The 19,985-nt window shown below is 39.6% G+C and overlaps 2 protein-coding genes across 2 annotated transcripts in view; one reads left to right on the forward strand and one right to left on the reverse strand.

The window, feature by feature from the left end:
• The window catches only part of SUPT16H (suppressor of Ty 16 homolog (S. cerevisiae)), a 42,604-nt gene extending 39,249 nt beyond the window's left edge, over positions 1-3,355 (forward strand). Inside the window, 2 exon segments of the mRNA XM_006878316.1 lie at positions 2,021-2,113; positions 2,116-3,355. Coding sequence (XP_006878378.1) covers positions 2,021-2,113; positions 2,116-2,162 — 140 coding nt within the window. The 3' untranslated portion in view covers positions 2,163-3,355.
• A 303-nt stretch (positions 3,356-3,658) lies between these two features.
• RPGRIP1 (retinitis pigmentosa GTPase regulator interacting protein 1) overlaps positions 3,659-19,985 on the reverse strand; it is a 97,895-nt gene continuing 81,568 nt past the window's right edge. The window contains 3 exon segments of the mRNA XM_006835541.1: positions 3,659-3,813; positions 14,695-14,825; positions 16,989-17,073. Coding sequence (XP_006835604.1) covers positions 3,659-3,813; positions 14,695-14,825; positions 16,989-17,073 — 371 coding nt within the window.

Below are 19,985 nucleotides of genomic sequence, written 5' to 3' on the forward strand. Positions count from 1 at the left end.
GAAAATAACAGTCAATGAAATAGTCCAGAGGACTAATGGACAATGAGAACCTCATTCTCTGTTACCCTGAGACCAGAACTAGATGTTTACCTTGCTACCACTCCTGACCACTCTGACCGGGACCATATAAACTCCTGGACAGAATAGGAGAAAAAATACAGAAAAAAATTCAAAATTAAAAAAAGACCAGACCTATGGGACTGATAGAGACAGACAGGTAGCACCCCCTAAGACTGTGTCCTTTAGACATTCTTCAACCACCTTTAGGGATCAATTTCAGGCAAGCATTGGACACAGGTCTATAAGGAAACAGTATATGCGGCATGTACCACTCAGAACATACCAGAACAAAAGGACAGCATTTGCCCCAAAACAAAGCTCAGAAGGCAAGAAGCAACAAGAAAGAAGACCAGATGGGTAACAGGGATCCCAGAGAGGAAGTATAAAGAGTGCTGATACATGGAAGGAATTGGAACTGATACCACAAAACAAAATGAGTATAAATTGTTGAATGGAAAACTAATTTGCTTTGTAAACTTTCACCCAAATAAAATAAAAAAAAGATATGCTGAGTGAAATAAGTATTCAGTTGTATGATTTCACTTACACGAAATAAGTATACAGAAACCAAAGATTATTAATGGTTATCAGAGATAGGGAGAAGAAATTTTGTTTGTGGTTGCGTTGAGTTTATATTAATAATAGAATATTTTGGAAAAGGAAAACAATCATAGTAGCATAATCTGCCATGAATTTGGACATTATGGACGGTTGTATTGGCAAATGGTCTGGTGTGTATAGTCGTATATTCACTAGTTTTTTTATTTTGTTTTTTTTTTTCATAAGACAACAAATTTGGAATCACAAGCTACAACTTCATTGACCAAACTGAGGAGGGAAGTCTAAGACCTAGAATTTGTCCAAGTGATACATTCACCCTGGTCCTCTGCTCTCAAGGAGTCTTAAGAATCTGTCTCAGCTGAATTGCTGTTTGTCAGTTACATCTGTACAATTGAGCATTCACTTAAGGCAGTTTATTGCATAGTGAAAGTACACTTCACAGAAGTGAGGAGCGCTCGCCTATAAGAGTGTGGCGTCTCCTCCAGGAATTGGGTTCTGCCCAGGTTTAGGCGGTGTGGGCTGACCATGTCACCTGTTACTGCACATGCCTGCAAATGCTCATTTCCTGGATTTCCCAGATTTTTAATTGTATGCATGGGAGGTAACATATGATAATGATATTACAAAGACCCCTTCTAGTTTGACATGACTTTATTATTTCTGCACTTGCGTGCCTATATCATAAACCGCATGGTGTGTCCAAGATCTTGGTGGTTAGGTGTTAAGCTATTTTGGTTGTACTAGAAATGTCTCCCCCTTCTTCTGGTCTGTGCCCAGAGAGGGAAGACCTAAGATTAGGAGGTGGCCACGAAGCCAGTATAGTAGAGGCCCAGGGGTCCTAATCTGTCTCTGACAAAGGCAGTCATGATTCTTCTTACTTGGATGTTTTCTTCATCTTCTCAAATCTCTGAGGTGTTCTAGCCAAAATAGCCGCATAGTCATGTGAACACACTTCATGTTTTGCACAGGCTCTTACTATGATTAAGAACCAACTCCGCAACACCTAACAACTAGCTCCAGAATGAAGCATTTCAATTCCCAAACCAAAGTTACATTTTCTGGGCCTCTTCCTGGTTAGAAATATCGTCATGGTGCTAGTTTAGTTTCTCTGAAACCAAAGCCCAAATGTAAGTATGGATCAAACAGAAATCTCTATTGATTATAAGCACTGTGACAGGTGCTTTGCAGAGTTGACCGTATTTGATCCTAAAGTAAATCTTATTTTATGAATAAATAAACCAAAGCTCCAAAAGGTTAAGATCTTGCTCAATGCTATATAACAAGTAAGTGTTTTGAGTAGTAATTAAAGTCTACATCTGATTCTAAAGTGCCCTGTGTGCTGTATCATGCTATCCAGTTCTATTCAGGTTTTTATAACTAGTGACTCTCTTCTGTTTAGCGGATCGTGAAAGTCGTTATGAAGAAGAAGAAGAACAGAGTCGAAGTATGAGCCGAAAGAGGAAGGCATCTGTGCACAGTTCAGGCTGGGGCTCTGTAGTTCAAGACATAGCTCTGCACCACCCAAGAAAAAGAGGAAGTAACTTCTGAACTTTGGTCCTGACCTCCATTTTTCCTTCAGCCAACCCCTGAAAATTTTACATGACATAGAAACTGTATTTTTTTGTTTTCTTTTGAAGTTTTGCCATTTGTGTTTATGGGTTTAGGGGGCCATTTGTGTGGACCAATCTACTCGGGGAATTCCAGGCCCACCAGGACACGTGCCAATGGCCCCATCCAGATGGCAAGGGAGGAGGTGTTCTTGAAGAAGGGCAGAGGCTTCCCGCTGTTAATAAATCTTGTTTCATTCCTCACTTTTCCCGTCACCTTCTGCCAGCACATCGATGGCTTCAGACATCTTATTCTTAGGTGTCTCAGCTATATTTCGAAGACATTGGTCCAAGGTGACCCTTAACTGCCTGTCCCATGGTCCTTGACCAGCAGATTTGGTTCTTCCTCCTACCTTACTGCCATGGCCTTCCTCACATCTCTCTTCTGTCCATCTTTGCAATACTCAAGAAAAGGCTTTAGGAATTTGCTAATGGTTGTTCTCATTCACACAACTTGAGCTAGTGAGCAGATTGGGCTGGTCCTTCCAGCAGAGTTTGTCTGCTTTCTGACTCATTGAGATTCTGAGGTTTTCTGCTGCCTTGGAAGACATAAGTAGTGATACTCCCTGACCCGGTTTCATCCTCTATAAATTCACACATGACAGTGGTAGAAGACAAAATGACCATTTTCCTTTTCTGACATGTTATTTGAGGAAGAATGGTTGTGTCTCATATATTGTTTCTATAGTGAATCTAGAGCTGGCTCAAAGGAGTTAACATTTAGATCTGGAAGGGGCAAGTTATGCCTTGGGCCTAGAATAATACCCTGATGAGAAAAGAGAAGAGGAAGCGAGGCCATATCTCCAACAAAGCCTCTTGTCACTGCTGCTCCTAATTTTTACTTGTCTAGCATTGTCCTGTATTTATCACAGTTTCTGTTGAACAGCTTTTTTAAGTATTTGGAGAATTTATCTTGCCATCTTCCCCCTCCTGGTTCTCTGTACCTACCTGTCCCACTGCAGTTCCTTCTGTGTTCTGTGACTTTAAGAGAAGGGGGAGGGGGGAGTCTTGGATTTTGTTTATTTGTTTGTTTTTTCTCCTTAGCAGTAGGACTTGGTATTTTCAATTTTGGAAGAACTAAAAGATAAATAAACTGGGGTTTTTTGTTGTTGTTTTGTTTTTGTAAATTCCACTTTTGTGACAGTTCTTTTGTAGTTCCTGAAAGCAAGTCTACTCACCTGGTTAGGTGCTAAAAAGAAGGCCTTAAAAAGGCTTCTGTGACATTAGTGTCACAAAGATAACTCATCATTCTAGGCTTCTGATAGTTCACAAGGTACTAGACATCACACAGTAGGCGCATTCACGATATAGCAACATTAGTGTCACAAAGATAACTTTCATCATTCTAGGCTTCTGATAGTTTACAGAGATACTAGACATCACAGTAGGCGCATTCATGATATAGCAAGTTAACTTTATAAGAGACTTTTTTACTGTGGTTCCCTCAGATTTTGGAATGGAATAGCATTTGTTCCATCACATAAATCTTCTGTCATCTCCTTATAAATAGCATGGAAAGCGGCAGCAGCTTGAAGGGAAACCTTTAGCCTTCCTATTGGGGTGACCTGGTCTTCAGGGCTAACAACTGTTAGGAAAGGAAAAAAAAAGTATCAGCCAGCATCATTCAATTGAAAAACACTTGAAAATCTGGTATCTGTTATATTAGGTGTCAGAAACATAAAGTGAACCAACTTTACTACACTTTGTAGGGGAATTCTAGTGGTGAGGGGCTAAATTTAAATTGTTTATTGTTAAGTGCTGTGGAGTCACCTCCGACTCATAGCAACCCTGTACAGGATTTCTAAGGCTGTAAATCTTTACGGGAGCAGAAATCCTCTTTCTCCCACGGAACAGCTGGTAGTTTCGAACTGCTGACTGACATTAGCAGCCCGATTGATAACCACTACACTATTAGAGCTCCTTGTTTACAGTATAGTGTTGTAAAGTGCCATGGATTTGATTCTGATTCAGCAACCCTTTATAGGGTTTTCAAGGAGTGGCAGATGTGTAAACCACCAACCTTGTGGATCAGATCAAACTTGCGTCCAGTGCTTACCCTATAGTTCCACACCAGGACTCCATGGTATGATAGGTGCTATGATAAAGTGGTGTGGCACTATAAAATATGCACTGGACTGCAAGGTCAGCGGTTCACACCCAACATCCGCTCCTTAGAAACCCTATATAGGGTTGCTGTGAATCAGAACTGACTCCGTGGCACTTAGCAACAAAGAATAATCTGACAAATGAAAGCCCAAGATGCTTTGGGGACACAGAAGCATCACCTAACCAAGAATGTAGGAATTTGAATTAGAAAAGTCATCCTGGAGACAATCTGCAAACCTTTAAAAGTAAACATTCCAAGTATGTGCCAAAACATGATAGGCCGGTTTAGAAAAAGAGGCAGAAAACAAAAGCTGTATAGTCATAGGGACCAGATCATGAAGAGCATCATTTTTCTTCTCTAAGTTTTGATAAGCGCTGTTGAGTCAGTTCTGACTCAGCAACCCTGTATAGGAGTCCCAAGTAACAATTGGTAGGCTTGAGCTGCCAACCTTGTAGTTGGCAGTCCAATGTTGATCCTACAGTGCCACAACCAAGGAGTTTTAGCTGTAACTAAAGGTATTAGGAGCTTTGGTAGCGTGGTGGTGGTGGTGTGCCGTGGAGTAGGTTCCGATTCATAGTGGCCCTGCATAAGGTTTCGGAGGCTGTAAATCTTTACAGGAGCAGAAAGCCTCATCTTTCTCCCACGAGAACAGCTGGTAAGTTTCGAACTACTGACCTTGAGGTTTGCAGCCCAACTCATTGGTATTAGAAGGAGCTCTGGTAGCGTAGTGGTTACAAATTGGACTACTAATCTCAAGGTTAGCAGTTTGAAACTACCAGCCATTCTGCAAGAGAAAATTGAGGCTTTCTGCTCCTGTAAAGACAGCCTTGGAAACCCTATACATGGTCGCTTTGGGTCAGGACTAACCATGGCACATCACCAAAGGTATTAGAAGTGACTGTTTTTATATGGGTTCTAGAAAGATTATTTGGAAAGTAGCACAAGTAGATCAACGAGGGTAAGTTAGGAGTCTACTAATTTACAAGGTAAAATTAATGGAGTTTTGTGATGGAATGTCAGGAATAATGGGAAGGTTGGAAAGAATCATTTTGGGTTAGGTGACAAGCCAGTGGATGGAGGATAGTGGCATATGCCAAGGAAATACTAGGGACAAAATGTAGTCTGATTTTGAGGAACCAATGGATTCCACAACACTTGACAACAATGGAGCATACAAGTAGTAATATCTATACATTTGCTGTAAATCTGGTTTATTAAAATTTGGGGTTAATTTCTAAGTTACATTAAGACCCTGGAAGATACAATCAAGGAAGGGCACATGGGAAAAAGGATTGAACCAGGGAAATCTAATATTTAAAGAAAGAGACGCAAAATAGAATCTGTGAAGAAAATACCCAAAGTGATTTGGAAAGTCAAAATGTCTTCAATTTGACAATTGGGAAACAGTAGATTCAGCAGTGTTTGGAATGAAGAGATGTAGAAATAGAAACACTATGGTGGATTGGTCATTCAAAAGTTTAGAGAGACTGAGTTAAGTGATAGGATAGCGGCAGTGCTAGAAGAGTTGTGTGTGTTTTTTTTAATATCAAGAGAGAGCAACTAGAAGGGAGATCAGAATTTGAAAGTTACATTTTTTTTTCTTTTGATGGTTAAAATATCCAGAATTGAAAAGCATTCATTGGCTTAGAGATTCTGAGGTCACTAGAAAAGACAATGGAAATTTTCAAGTACAAAAGGCAAGGAGGGAGGCCTGGAAAAGAACAGCATGTTTGGGGGTTGGAGACTGGGAATAGAAATTGGGAGTGAGTTGTAGAACAGTTATTACAGGAATAGCATCACATGCTAGGCACTAGTTAATATAACACTAGTTATATTAACTCCTTTAGTCCTCATAATAACTGAAGTAATTACTGTCATTCTCCCTGTTTTACACAAGGTAACAAGTACAGAGAGATTAAATAGCTTCCCCAAGATCACAATTGCAAAGGTACTGCTGTTGTGTGCCTTAAAAGCTGTTCTGACGCATAATCACCCTGTGTACCACAGAACCAAACACTGCCTGGTTCTGCACTATCCTCATAACTGCTCCCATGTTTGAGCCCACTATTATAGCCAGTGTGTCAGTTCATCTCCTTAAGGGTCTGACCCTCCACTTTACCAAGCATCATGTCCTCCAGGATCTGGTCCTTCCTGATACCATGTCCAAAGTAAGAGACAAATCTCGCCATCCTTGCCTCTAAGGACCATTCTGGCTTTGTTTTTCTAGTGGTGAATATTCTATAGTAACACTAATTCAAATGGACGTTCTTAAATCTTTATCCATAGTCTTTCACATGCATATGAGTTGATTGAAGATACCATGACTTGGGTCAGGTGCAACTTAGTCTAATGATATCTTTGCTCTTGAACACTTTTAAAGAGGTCTTTTACAGCAGATTTGCTTTAATGCAATATGTCCTTTGATTTCTTGATTGCTGCTTCCATGAGCATTGACTGTGGACCCAAGCAGTTTTTTTTTTTTTTTTGGGTATAGTGACTCTGTATTCCATCTTTTGATGTTTCCTGTGTCATTCAATATTTTGTCCACAGGATCCTTCAGTATTTCAAGTCAAACTTTGAATTTTTTCTTCAGTTCTTTTTGCTTGAGAAATGCTGGTTTTGTAATTCCAAGTCTTTGTACATTTCATTATAATGCTTGACTTTGTCTTCTTGGACTGCCTTTTTGTTTTTATTGTGAATTGAGTGAAAGTTTACAGGGTGGATTAACAGTTTTACAGTTCATAAATCATATTACAATCCCCTCCAAGTTACTATCAGTCAACAATATTTACCTCTATTCCCTTAAAAAAAATTTTTTTTTTGATGTACACATTCAAAACAAAATACATATTCATTTAAGTGTCCAAAAGACACACTTTGCAAGTCAGTCGCACACAGCCCTTCTCAGTCCATGGGCTTAGAGTCCTCAACTGCTCTCAATGCCACTGCCTCTGCCACTGTCTGTCCTGTCACTGCTTTTTTGGTTAGGATCCCACACACCACTCCTGCTCTTCCCTCTTACTGGTCCTAGTGTCCTCTGTTCCTGAAATGGAAGGTTAACACCCACCACCACCCCCTTTTAGTTACACATTTTCTACATTTACAGCTGTGATAATCATAATTAGTCCTGATAACAGTTACACACAATTGAATTGTAAAATTCTATCCCTGTCCTCCCCTACCCCTTCACCAGACCCATCTGGAAAAGAGAAAAACTAGTCAGTGGGGATTCTACCTTACCCACCTTGTTCTGAAACTAAGAACACTTATGAAAGCTTATAAACCAGCCACTTCTTGCCTTTACAGCCCCCCATTTTTGATAGCCAATGTTAAGTTGCCCATCCTTATTAACCCAATGTACTGAGGAGGCAAGCTTGATCCTTGATATGAAGAGTCCTTCCCTTTCAGTTGCAATTTTGAGCAACTACACCCATAAGGCAAAGGTCCAGTTCATCAAATTGTGCTAATTTATTCTTGTTCCCTGTATCAGATTTCTTTATCTTCATCTAGCCCAGTTCTGGTCACCTAGCCATCCAAGCTATGACAAATGGGTACTATCTGCCAGTTTGGGAGTTCTTGCACACCTCCCCCCACATCATACCAGCTGGCTGCTTTACTCTCAGCTCCAGCCTACGTAAGTGTCCATGGGCTCAGGAGTTCACACACTTACCTAAACTTCAGACCAGCCAGCCCATCGTCTTCTCTAGCTCATCCCAAGCTCAACAAGTGTCAATGGAACATGGCCATGCTCAGCCCAGGTCTTCATTCCTGCATTTTCCCTACAATTCTACTCACAAGTAGACCAGGGTGGTCACCAGCAAGCACACAAGGCTATTTGTGTGTTCCCCTTGAGTTTCAGACTTCAAAGGGGGATTACCCTGATGGGTTGAATTTTCTTGTCTGGCTGTCCTTTAAATTTTCTTTTTGGCTCTTTAATTCCTTATTTCTTCCATTCACTTTAGCTTCTCTGTGCTCAAGAGCAAGTTTCTGAGTCTTTAACAGAAATTTTGGTCTTTTCTTTATTTATTGTCTTTTTAATGCCCTTTTGCTTTCTTCATGCATGATATTCTTTTTTTTTTAAATGTTTTATTGTGAATTATATGATAGTTTACATGGGGGAACTTTAGTTTTACATTCATTCCATCGTATATCATCTCATTGCCATGGTTCCAGTCTCCTCCATGCATCATCAACCACCCAAAGGGTATATCCCAGAAACCTGCCCCCTACACTTCCCCCTCGTCCCCCCAGTTTTCGGCCCACAGTCCCTTTCCCTCTCTGAGTCCAAAGTCCCCAGTCGCTTCATCACTCCGCGTCATCCTCTCTGCCTCCATCTCAGGCATCTCTGTTTCTCTGGGTAGGGTCCCGCTCTCGGCTCTTCTCCGTTGATGGTCCAGAGGTCTCCGCACCTATCCTGGAGATTTAATCACTCCCTTCCTTGTTACAAAACTTCTACCTTTGCATTTCCAACCCTCATAATCCGTCCTGATAAGCATTATTCACTACAGTATCACGAGTTACCCATCTGTATCTCCTTTCATCAGCTCCGCCCAGACAGATTGAATAATACCTTCTGGAGATTCTGCCTTCTGCCATGCTCCCTAGCACTAGGTTCCCTATTGAAAGCTTGTAAGCCAGTCACGTCTTGCCTTTGTAGTCTCCCCCTCCCAATTTGAGTATCCAATGTCCAAGCTGCCCTTCTCTGTCCACTCTGTGTGTGGGGTGTGTGTGTGAATGTTTGTTGTTGTGAGGATTTGTTCCCTCTTTGAGTCGCTGCTCCATAGGTATAGATCAAGTTCATCAGACTGTATCAGCTCACTCTTTTTTTCTCTCTCTCTTCTTTCCTCTCCTGGTTGAGCTCCGATCGTCCAGTCATCCGGTCCAGGTCACCTGGGTATCATTTGCAAGTGTGGGCGCTCCTGTGCATATGTCCTCTCTTCCGGTTAGCCAGTAGCTCCACTCTCCTCTCGAGTCCTCCGTGGCCACGCACTGACTCTGGGCCCAAGAGTCCCCAGGTCTCTTCACACTGCTTGCCAACCAACTGCATGCATGATATTCTTGACACCATCCCACAACTCACTCTTCAGTCATTAGTGTCTAATGCATCAAATCTACTTGAGATGGTCTCTAGACTCAGGTGGCATATACACATGATGGGATACACTCAAAATCTCATGGACTTGTTTTAATTTTCTTCAGCTTCAGCCTGAACTTACATATGAGCAATTTATAGTCTGATCCACAGTCAGCCTTATTTTGACTGATGGATGATATTGAGTTTCTCCATTGTCTGTTCCCATAAATGTAGTCAATTTTACTCCTGTATATTTCATCTGGCGACATCAACATGTATATGTGCCCTTCGTTATTTATTGTTAGGTGCCATCCAATTGACTCCAGCTCATAGCGATCCTATGCATAACAGAACAAGACACCATCCTGTCCTATGCCATCTTTACGATTGTTGTTATGCTTGAGCCCATTGCTATTGCCACTATGCCAGTCTCGTTGGGGGTCTTCCTCTTTTTCACTGACCCTCCACTTTACTAAGTGTAATGTTCTCCAAGGACTGGTTCCTCCTGATAATATGTCTAAAGTATGAGAGATGAAGTCTGGCCATCCTGGCTTCCATGAAGCATTCTGACTGTACTTCTTCCAACACAGATTTGTTTATTCTTCTGGCAGTCCATGGTACATTTAATATTCTTCTTTAACACCATAGCTCAAATTCATCAATTCTACAGCCTTTCTTATGCATTGTCTAACTTTCACATGCATATGAAGCTACTGAAAATACCAAGGCTTGGGTCAGGCACACCTTAGTACTCAAACTGATATCGTTGCTCTTGAACAATTTAAAGAGGTCTTATACATCAGATTTGCCTAATGTAATACGTCATGTGTTTTCTTAACTGTTGCTTCCATAAATGTTGATTGTGGATGCAGCAAAATGAAGTCTTTGATAACTTTAATCTTTTCTCCATTGATCATGATTTTAGTTACTGGTCCAGTTGTGAGGGTTTTTGTTTTCTTCATATTGAAGTGCAACCCATACCAAAGGCTGTGGTCTTTGATCTTTATCAGTAAGTACTTTTAAGTCCTCTTCACATTCAGCAAGCAAGCTTGTATCATCTGCATCTCATACGTCATTCATGAGTTTTCCTCCAGTCCTGATGCCACATTCCTCTTCATACAATCTAGCTTCTCAGATTATTTGCTTAGTATACAGATTTAATAAGTATGGTGAAAGGATACAACTTTGGCACACTCATGATTTTAAACCATTCTTTGTTCTGTTCTAACAACTATCTCTGTCATTGTACAGGTTCCTCATGAGCACAGTGAAGTATTCTGGAATACCCATTCTTCACAATGTTATCCATAGCTTGTCATGATCCACACAGTCAAAAACTTTCAGCCAAGATCCACCTGATGGCAGCAATGATACCCTTCATTTCATTTTCTCTTCTGAATCTGGCAATTTCTGTTAGTTCCCTGTCGATGTACCATTGTAGCTGTTTTAAAATTATCTTTATTGTTTGACGATTTCCACAATCTGTTGGGTTGCCTCTCTGGAATAGGCACAGAATGGATCTCTTCCAGTCTATTGGCCAGGTAACTGTCTTCCAAATTTCTTGGCATAGATAAGTGAGTGCCTCCAGTACTGCATCAGTTTGTTGAAAATTTTCAATTTGCATCCCATTGATTCCTAGGGCCTTAGTTTTTGCCAATGCCTTCAGTGCAGCTTGGACTTCTTCCTTCAGTACCATAGGTTCTTGGTCATATGCTACATCTTGAAATGGTTGAACATCAATCATTTATTTTTGGTACAGTGACTCTGGGTATACCTTTCATCTTATTTTGATGCTTTCTGTCTCATTCAATATTTAGCCCATAGAATCCTTCAGTACAGTAATACAATATTTGAATTTTTTTCTTTAGTTCTTTCAGCTTGAGAAATGCTAGGATGTTCTTCCCTTTGGGTTTTCTAATGTCAGGTCTTTACACATTTCATTATAATACTTGACTTTGTCTTCTTGAGTTGACCATTGAAATTTGCAGTTCAACATTTTTACTTCCTGATTTCTTCCATTTGCTTTAGCATCTCTACACCTTTTTTATATTGTCGGAAAAATGTATTTGCAGTGAATATGTCATTGGTCTTATAAAATTTTATCATGTGATCTCCAGCTTCATTACTAGAGAAAATAAAGAATAATATTGACTTCAAGATTCAAGGGACTTCATATTCTTTGTTCTGAGAAATGTTCCTTAAAGTTTTTTAATTATAACAAATACAATTATTTTCTACTATAACTTAGTAAGTTTTTGTGTAAATAAAACAAGTTTCACAATACTGACCTATATGCAATGTGTTCTGATGTTTTCTGGAGTCCTAGTGTGGTGCTAGAGGGTAAGTACTAAACTGCTAATTTCTAGGTTGGTAATTCAAAACTCACTAGTCACTCCTTGGAAACCCTGCATAGGGCTGCTATGTGTCGGAACCAACTCAGTGGCACTTCATGACAACAACAACTGATGTTTTCTATACTACAACATTTTTGTTTTTAAATTCTGGTTGTGACTTAATAATTTGATTTCACCTTCCAGTCATCGGTTATGACTGGAAGTTTAAAAACTAGTCTAATGGATAACCTGAAGTGCCTACTAGAATATAGCTTGTTTGAAGTCCTGGGTGAGTAGGGTTTCAGAGAGTGGTGAGGTCTGAACCTCAAGGCATTCAAATGCAAATATTCTGGTTTATGGCAGTCTACAAAAGACATTTTAAGAATAAATTATCACACTTATTATTTGAAGAGATATGACATTTCTCAAGTTGAATGCTTTAGTCTGGGTGGTCCATGGGTATGAAGAAAGGAGAGATTGGAGTGTCTAGTTTTCACAGACTGGATGCATATGAAAGGTATATTAATTGCATTACAAGACTTATACTTAAGATGAGTCAGCAATTTGGATGCTTAAATTTGTCTTTTACAAATTCCTTATCTCAAGCATTGTTGCTTTTGCTAAGCTTCATACCCATGGACCACCCAGCCTTAAGCATTCAACTTGAGAAATGTCATACCTGTATTCACACTACTCTAATAGTTTTCTAAACTGGTATCCTTGCCACTAGTTTCTTTTGTCCTATTTCTATCAACGATAAATCTCTTCAAATAATTGTGATCTTGGGGAAGCTTGAACATATCCCACCTGAATTTAGAGACCATCTCACGAACAGATTTGATGCATTAGACACTAATAACCAAAGACCAGAGGAGCTGTGGGATGTCATCAAGAACATGACAAAGGAGCTGTGGGATGAAATCAAGCAAAGGTCATTTTAAAAGCACAGGAAAGAAAGAAAAGACCAAAAATGGATACCAGAAGAGACTCTGAAATTTGCTCTCCAGCGTAGAGATGTTAAAGCGAATTAAAAAAGAAAAAAAGTCAAAGAGTGGAACAGAAAATTTCCAAGGGTAGCTCGAGAAGACAAGTCAAGTATTTGAATGAAATGTGCAAAGAACTAGAGTTAGAAAACCAAAAGGGAAGGACATGCTCAGCATTTCTCAAGCTGAAGGAACTGACTTGCAATATTGAAGCATTCTATGGGCAAAACATTGAATGCTGCAGAAAACATCAAAAGGAGATGGAAGGTGATATACAGAGTCACTGTACCAAAAAGAAATGGTTGATGTTCAACCATTTCAAGAGGTAGCATGATCAAGAAACTGGTGGTGAAGGAAGAAGTCCAAACTGCACTGAGGGCACTGGCAAAAAACAATGCTCCAGGAATAGATGGAATATAAATTGAATTATTTCAACAAACTAATGCAGCACTGAAGTCGCTCACTCGTCTATGCCAAGAAATGTGGAAGACAGCTACCTGGCTAACTGACGAAGAGAACCATATCTGTGCACATTCCAAAGAGAGGTGACCCAATGGAATGTGGGAAGTATTCAACAATATCATTACTATCACATCAAATAAAGTTTTGCTGAAGATAATTTAAAAATGACTGCAACAGTACATTGGCAGGGAACTGCCAGAACCTCAAGCCAGATCCAGAAGTAAACACGGAACTTGGAATATCCTTGCTGACATCAGATGGCTCTTAGCTGAAAGCATAGAATTCAGAATGATGTCTACTCATGCTATATTGACTATGCAAAAACTTTCAACTGTGTGGATTATGACAAGCTATGAATAACACTGTGATGAATGGATATTCAAGAACACTTGATTGAGCTCATGAGGCACTAGTTTGAACAGAACTAGGGGATACTGAATGGTTTAAAATCAGGAAAGGTAAGGGCCAGATTATATTCTTTCACTATATATATTCAATCTGTATGCTGAGCAAATAATCTGAGAAACTGAATTATATGAAGACGAATGTGGCATCAGGATTGGAGGAAGATTTGTTAATAACCTGTGATATGCAGATGACACAACCTTGCTTTCTGAAAGTGAAGAGGATTTATAATATGAACTGCTAAAGATCAAAGACCACAGCCTTCAGTATGGATTGTTCCTCAATTTCAAAAAAACAAAAATCCTCACAACAGGACCAATAAATAACATCCTGATAAATGTAGAAAACATCAAAGTTGTCAGACTTCATTTTGTTTGGATTTACAATCAACACTCATGAAAGCAGCAGTCAAGAAATCAAATGACATATTGCAATAGGTAAATGCCTCATTTGCATGTAAAAGTTGGACATGACTAGGGAAGACCAAAAAAGAACTGATGCATTTGAGTTATGGTGTTGGAGAGGAATACTGAAACTACCAGAGCAAACAAATCTGTGTTGGAAGAAGTACAGCCAGAACACTCCTTAGAAGCCAGGATGGCAAGACTGTCTCTCATACTTCGCATACTTTGAACATATTATTAGGAGGGACCAGTCCTTGGAGAAGAGCATCACTCTTAGTAAAGTGGAGGGTCAGTAAAAAAGAGGAAGACCACCAATGAGATGGATTGGCACAGTGGCAACAGCAATGGGCCCAAGTATAAGAACAATCGTAAAGATGGTGCAGGAATGGGCAGTGTTTTGTAATGTTGTGCACAGGGTGGCTATGAGTCAGAACTGACTCAATAGCACCTAACAACAACAACAATACATCTTTGTCATTAGGCTCATAAAGGCTGAAGCATGAAACTGACTCACACTTGAGCTGGAAATAAATATAGAAGTAAAAATAAAATTTCAACCCAATTTATGTCTTATCAGCTCTGCCATGTAATTAGATACTGCAAGTAGAACAAAAAATATATTCATTATTAGGAGGATTTTCTTAAAAATAAGTAAATGCCTGAAGCACAATAATTTTGAACCATTGTGTGTTACTCACTGTCTATTTCTTGCTGTAAAATGTCTCTTCCTGATTCCAGGATTTGCCACAATTCAAGATATGCATATCCCACTTCTTGACATTCTTTCTTTTCTTCATCCATAGGATCACTTACTACTGTAAACTTTAAACTAAAGTTTTTAAAGGATACAAATTTCATTTAATGGCATATTACTGATACCCTTACTCTTTAAAATTAAGGATCAAAGCAATCATAAATGATACTGTCTTGGCCTCCATTTTACAAGGCTACAATGGCATAAAAGTGAGAAATCTATGTGTTGTGAAGGACTAATCAGCCATGAGAAGTGGGAACTAAAACTCTTGAGGTAATGTAGTTGATCAAGTTGTCTCAAACTGTCAAGGTATCATTCCTAGTATGATTGCTTACAGTTTTGTTGAAAAGATTTCTTATGGTTTTCTGGTGTGTAAAAGAAATTTGAGGAAGAGGTTTTAGACTTAAAAAGTTGCTATCAATATAGTCTCCTTATGGGAAACAGAAGGAATGCAGAATTACAATCCAATATAAACACTGTGTTCCTTGAAGTTGCTGTGAGGCTTGAAAAGTGCTCAGAGCAGAGCTTCACAGGCAGTGAGCAGTCAGTGAAAATTACCATGACTATTGTACGTTCGCCTGCAGGTCTGCCCGCCAAGTGTGCCTGGAAAACCAGACACCCATTGCAGCACTCCTGGTCAACCATCACCCCGCTGCTAATCCTGCTCCAGCACCGAGGTTGTGTTCTGTGTCCCAGCTTGGGATTCCTGCCTTCTGGAGCCATACGCTGATCTTGGTTCACCTGGCCTGTACTTGGGACTCCCCTATCTCAACAATCATGAGCCATTTCCTTGATGTTAACTTGTGTCTCTCTCTCTACACATATTTACAAGCAGCACTAGTTTTGTTTCTCTAGAGAACCAGCCTAAGACAGCTGCAGAAAGGAAAGCTTACAGAATGTCTCTGAGGCTTTGGGGTGTGAAGGAATTTCTGTTCTTCCTGAGCTGGCTGTGGGAAGTGGCCGACAACCCATTATCAAATACAATCTGTTTAAGTGCCAGCAATTTAGCTATCAGAAGTACATGAGGTATTCAAGAAAAGCTGGCATCTCAACATGTAAATTTAGGCACCTGAAGGAATTAAGCCCTGCCTGGCTGGAGTCATTCCTGGGTCACATGCCTTCAGATTTTTAACTATCGAGCCCAGTTAAGTAATATCTCATAGATTATAGAGCTAGTAAGTGGACAGATCAAGATTCAAAACCAACTCTGATGACAAAGCTAGTGTTCTGTTCACTACACCAGACTGGCAAAAAAAGGCAAAGGCAAAAACAATTGAACCCTGAGGTGGTCCAGGCTAAAACAGGAGGAAATAAAGGAGGGGACAGTTGTAGGGTTGCTGGGTGGGAGATGGGGGACTGGAAGCATAGGAGCCGAACTAACAAATGCAGAAAAGGGAAAAAACAAATCACTTTGACTGATTTAAGTTTCTAAAGTTATGTGGGCATTATATCTATAAGTCCACAGTAATAAAGCAGTCAGAGCACTGTTCTACTGGCTTCTTTTGCTGTCCTTTTAAAAACTAACTGGAGACTAAGTAAATGCAGATTAAACAAGTTTCTTGGGTCTGTAGAATAATGAATGAAAACATCAGCCTCCACAGGCTAGATAAAGCAAAACAGAACAAATACAGAAAAGGGAAAAAACAAATCACTTTGAATTTCTAAAGTTATGTAGGCATTATATTTGAATTTGAGTTTTTTAGTATAAACATGCCCATGTATTTTATCTAGAAACTCTAAAACTTCTCAGATAATAGAAGTGATAAGGACAATAGAGTTTCCTAAAATATTAAAGCAAACCACTTCAGGTTTGCCAAAGTAAAAACATTCCTGTAAAAAAAAAACTAGAAACCGAAATATAAATGAATAACATAAAGACATAATATTTGGTGGGCTAACAATAGCACTGTGTGTATAAGAAACAAATCAGATTATTTTAAATGTCTAAGCATTTTATATTTAATTAAGTTACTGCCACAAAAGAGGACCCCAGGGAATGGCATGGATGAGAACTGAAGTAAACCTATGAAATTATATAATTATATAATTGATCAAGCAGTTACAAACATAAATTGAACTAAAGTAGATAGGAAATTAAGGATAAATTACATGAAAGAAGGTATTTAAAAGTTGCTTGAAAGAAGTTATTAAAATACTGAGCATCAGTATAAAACCAAACTCAAATTATAGCATTCCTGTCTAAATATCTGCTTTCAAAATGCAAGAACTGTTACTTACTGTCCTTGATCAGGATCGTGTCCATTCAACTTGGTGAACAGAAATTGCCTTCGGCCCTTTTGCTCCAATGGGTCCAGGTCTATCACTGTGTTAAGGAAAAGAACAAAAAAGCAAAGTCATTGGTTTGTGAAACATAAGATGGAAATGGGGAGCCAGAGGGAAGAGGCAGGTGGCAGAGGCCATGTCACCAAAGGGCATGAAGGGCTCATTGTTAAGCAAGGCCACAATGGGTCTCCCCTTGGAAGGCAAGGCCCTAGGAGGGATCTCATGTGGGGACTCTGCAGTTTCTGTCTCTTTGTTTTAATCAGCTTATTTTTAATTTTCTTGATTTTATAATAAAAGTTTTCAGTAGATTCTTAGTAAGAATTATATTAGAGATTTGAAACTTGTTTTTAGACACCTTCACACCATATTCAATCATGCACAAACCTAAAGAATGCTTTCACACTAACAATAAGTTTCACCACTAGGAAAAGCCAGCTAAAGTTTTTGCCAGTTCAAGTTTAAGATTACATTCAACATTCTGTGTAGTTTCAGTCAGGGACATTAAGACCTTTAGAAAATTAGCTAAAAATGCAATTAAGGGCTAAGGGAATAGTAATAGATCATAAACAGAAATTTTACTAGATGTTTTGTATAAAGAAGTTGTTATAAGGAAGTTGTTCCGTTTCTTCTTAACTACAAAACTTTAAATGCTTTTTTTATGCCTCTTGTTTTTCTTGTTTAATCAATCATGAGAAACAACTGTGTTGTCAGTTACCATAGTAAATAATGTTTAGGTACATGTTGTGATTAGGGAATCTATAGAAAATAATAGGTGAAGGTAGAAATAGGAGTTAAGATTTAGAATTATGTTTTAAGGTTACCTGACATTTTAAGATGTCAGAAAGATTAAGGTGTTTTAACAAGATCATTTGTGTAATGCTTCAAAGAAATTGATTATTATGAGATCATTGGGTATTGCAATGGTATATAAGGAGCTAGATAATTGTGTAAAATCATCATTAAAATCATCATCATCATCATCATCAGAATTTAGCACAAATCATCGACTCCATGTGATTTCTTTCTTCAGCCAACTCCACACATCTCTTCGTGAGCCCCCCTAATAAGTGTGTCGGGGCTGGCCCCCAGCAGGCAGGATAACTGTTGTGGCAAGGAAGGGATTGCAGTCGCTGAGATGGAGCTGAGTATATCGTTTGTTGAATGTAAAGCTGATGATCTTGTCTATTGGTCTCCACTCAAATCACAGTAAAAGGTTAAAAAAGAAAAGAAAAAGGCAAGCCATATTTTTTTAAAAAAAAAAGCAAACTCTAATACAGTTGCTATCTGGGTACTAAGCCTTTCATGTTATTACTGTTATTGTGTGGTGTTCAATCTGACCCAACTCATAGTATAGGGTTTCTGAGAGCAATTGGTAGGTGTGAAATCTGACCTTGCAATTAGCACTCCAGTGCTTATCCTACAGTGCCACACCAGTGCACTCATAGGCAGTAAAAACTGTGATAAAAATGAGGTTGACAAACTATGGCACATGAGTTAGCCGCCTGTTTTAGCAAATAAAGTTTTACTGGAACACAGCCACATCCATTTATTTACGTATGATGTTTTTGAGTTACAGTGACAGATAATATGATTGTGACAAAGACTGTATTGTCCCAAAAGCTTAAATATGTACTAATTTGCCAGGAGTCCTGGTGTGGCACTATAGGATAAGCATTGGACTGCTAGCCACAAAGTTGGCAGTTCAAACCCACCAGCCACTCTTTGAGTAGAACTGACTTGTACTTAACAAAAACAATATCGCATCTTTTAAGAAAAAAGTTTACTGATTTTTAAAATTAGCATGGAAAGTTGTTATGCTATTTGCCAACAAAAATGTGCTCTCACCCCTCCACAGCTGGAAGAGTTCCAGGAGGTTGACCTTTACCTGGAAATTTGGATTTGTGGCAGGTTTTATTCCAGGTACTTTTCTCAATGAGATAGACTGGCATAATGGTGAAAGCAACAGGCTCAGGCGTAGCAACAATTGTGAGGTTGGCCTAGGATCGGGCAGTGTTTTGTTCTGTTGTGCACAGGGTTGCTAGGAGTTGGAACTGACTGGATGGCAGCTAACAACAACAATCTCAACATCCAACACCACCACCATAATTCAAATGCATCCATTCTTTTACAGTAGTCACTGTCCTACTTTCACATATCAGGAGCTCTGGTAGCACAGTGGTTACAAACTGGGCTGCTAATCTAACGGTCAGCAATTTGAAACTACCAGCAGTTCCACAGGAGAGAGATGAGGCTTTCTGCTCCCATAAATATTCACAGCCTCAGAAGCCCTATGCAGGGTCGCTATGAGTCAGAACCGACTCCACAGCACACCACCACCACCACTTTCACATGCACATGAGCCTTTTGAAAATATCATGGTGTGGGTCAGACACACCTTTGTCCTCAAACTGACATCTTTTTTGTTGTTTTATTAATGTTTTGTTGTGAATTATGTAATAGTTTGCATGGGAGAACATTAGCTTTACATTCATCCTTTCGTATATTGTTTCAATGCCACGGTTACAATCCCCTCCATGCATCATCAACCAACCAAAGGGTATACCCTGCAAGCCTGGCCCCCCACCCCTGGTCGCAGCACACTGCCCTTCTCCCTCTCTGGGTCTAGAGTCCCCAGCTGCTCCATCTCTCCACGCCATCATCTCTGCCTCCATCTCTGGTATCACTATTTCTCTGGGTAGGGTCCCGCATTCTGCTCTTCTCCCTTGATGGTCCCAGGGACCTCTGCTCCTGGACTGCAAAGCCAATCACTCCACTCCTTTTGCTACAAAACGTCTACCTTTACATTTCCAACCCACACAATCAGTCCTGATAACAATTACTCACTATTGTACCACAAGGGACGTATCCCCATCTCCTTTCATCAGCCCTGCCCAGTCTGATTGGGTACTACTCAGTGGAGAGTCTACCTTCCTCTGCACCCTCTGGATCTAG

This window comes from Chrysochloris asiatica, unplaced genomic scaffold (genome assembly GCF_000296735.1).
Source record: "Chrysochloris asiatica unplaced genomic scaffold, ChrAsi1.0 scaffold00017, whole genome shotgun sequence".
Classification (NCBI taxonomy): Eukaryota; Metazoa; Chordata; class Mammalia; order Afrosoricida; family Chrysochloridae; genus Chrysochloris; species Chrysochloris asiatica.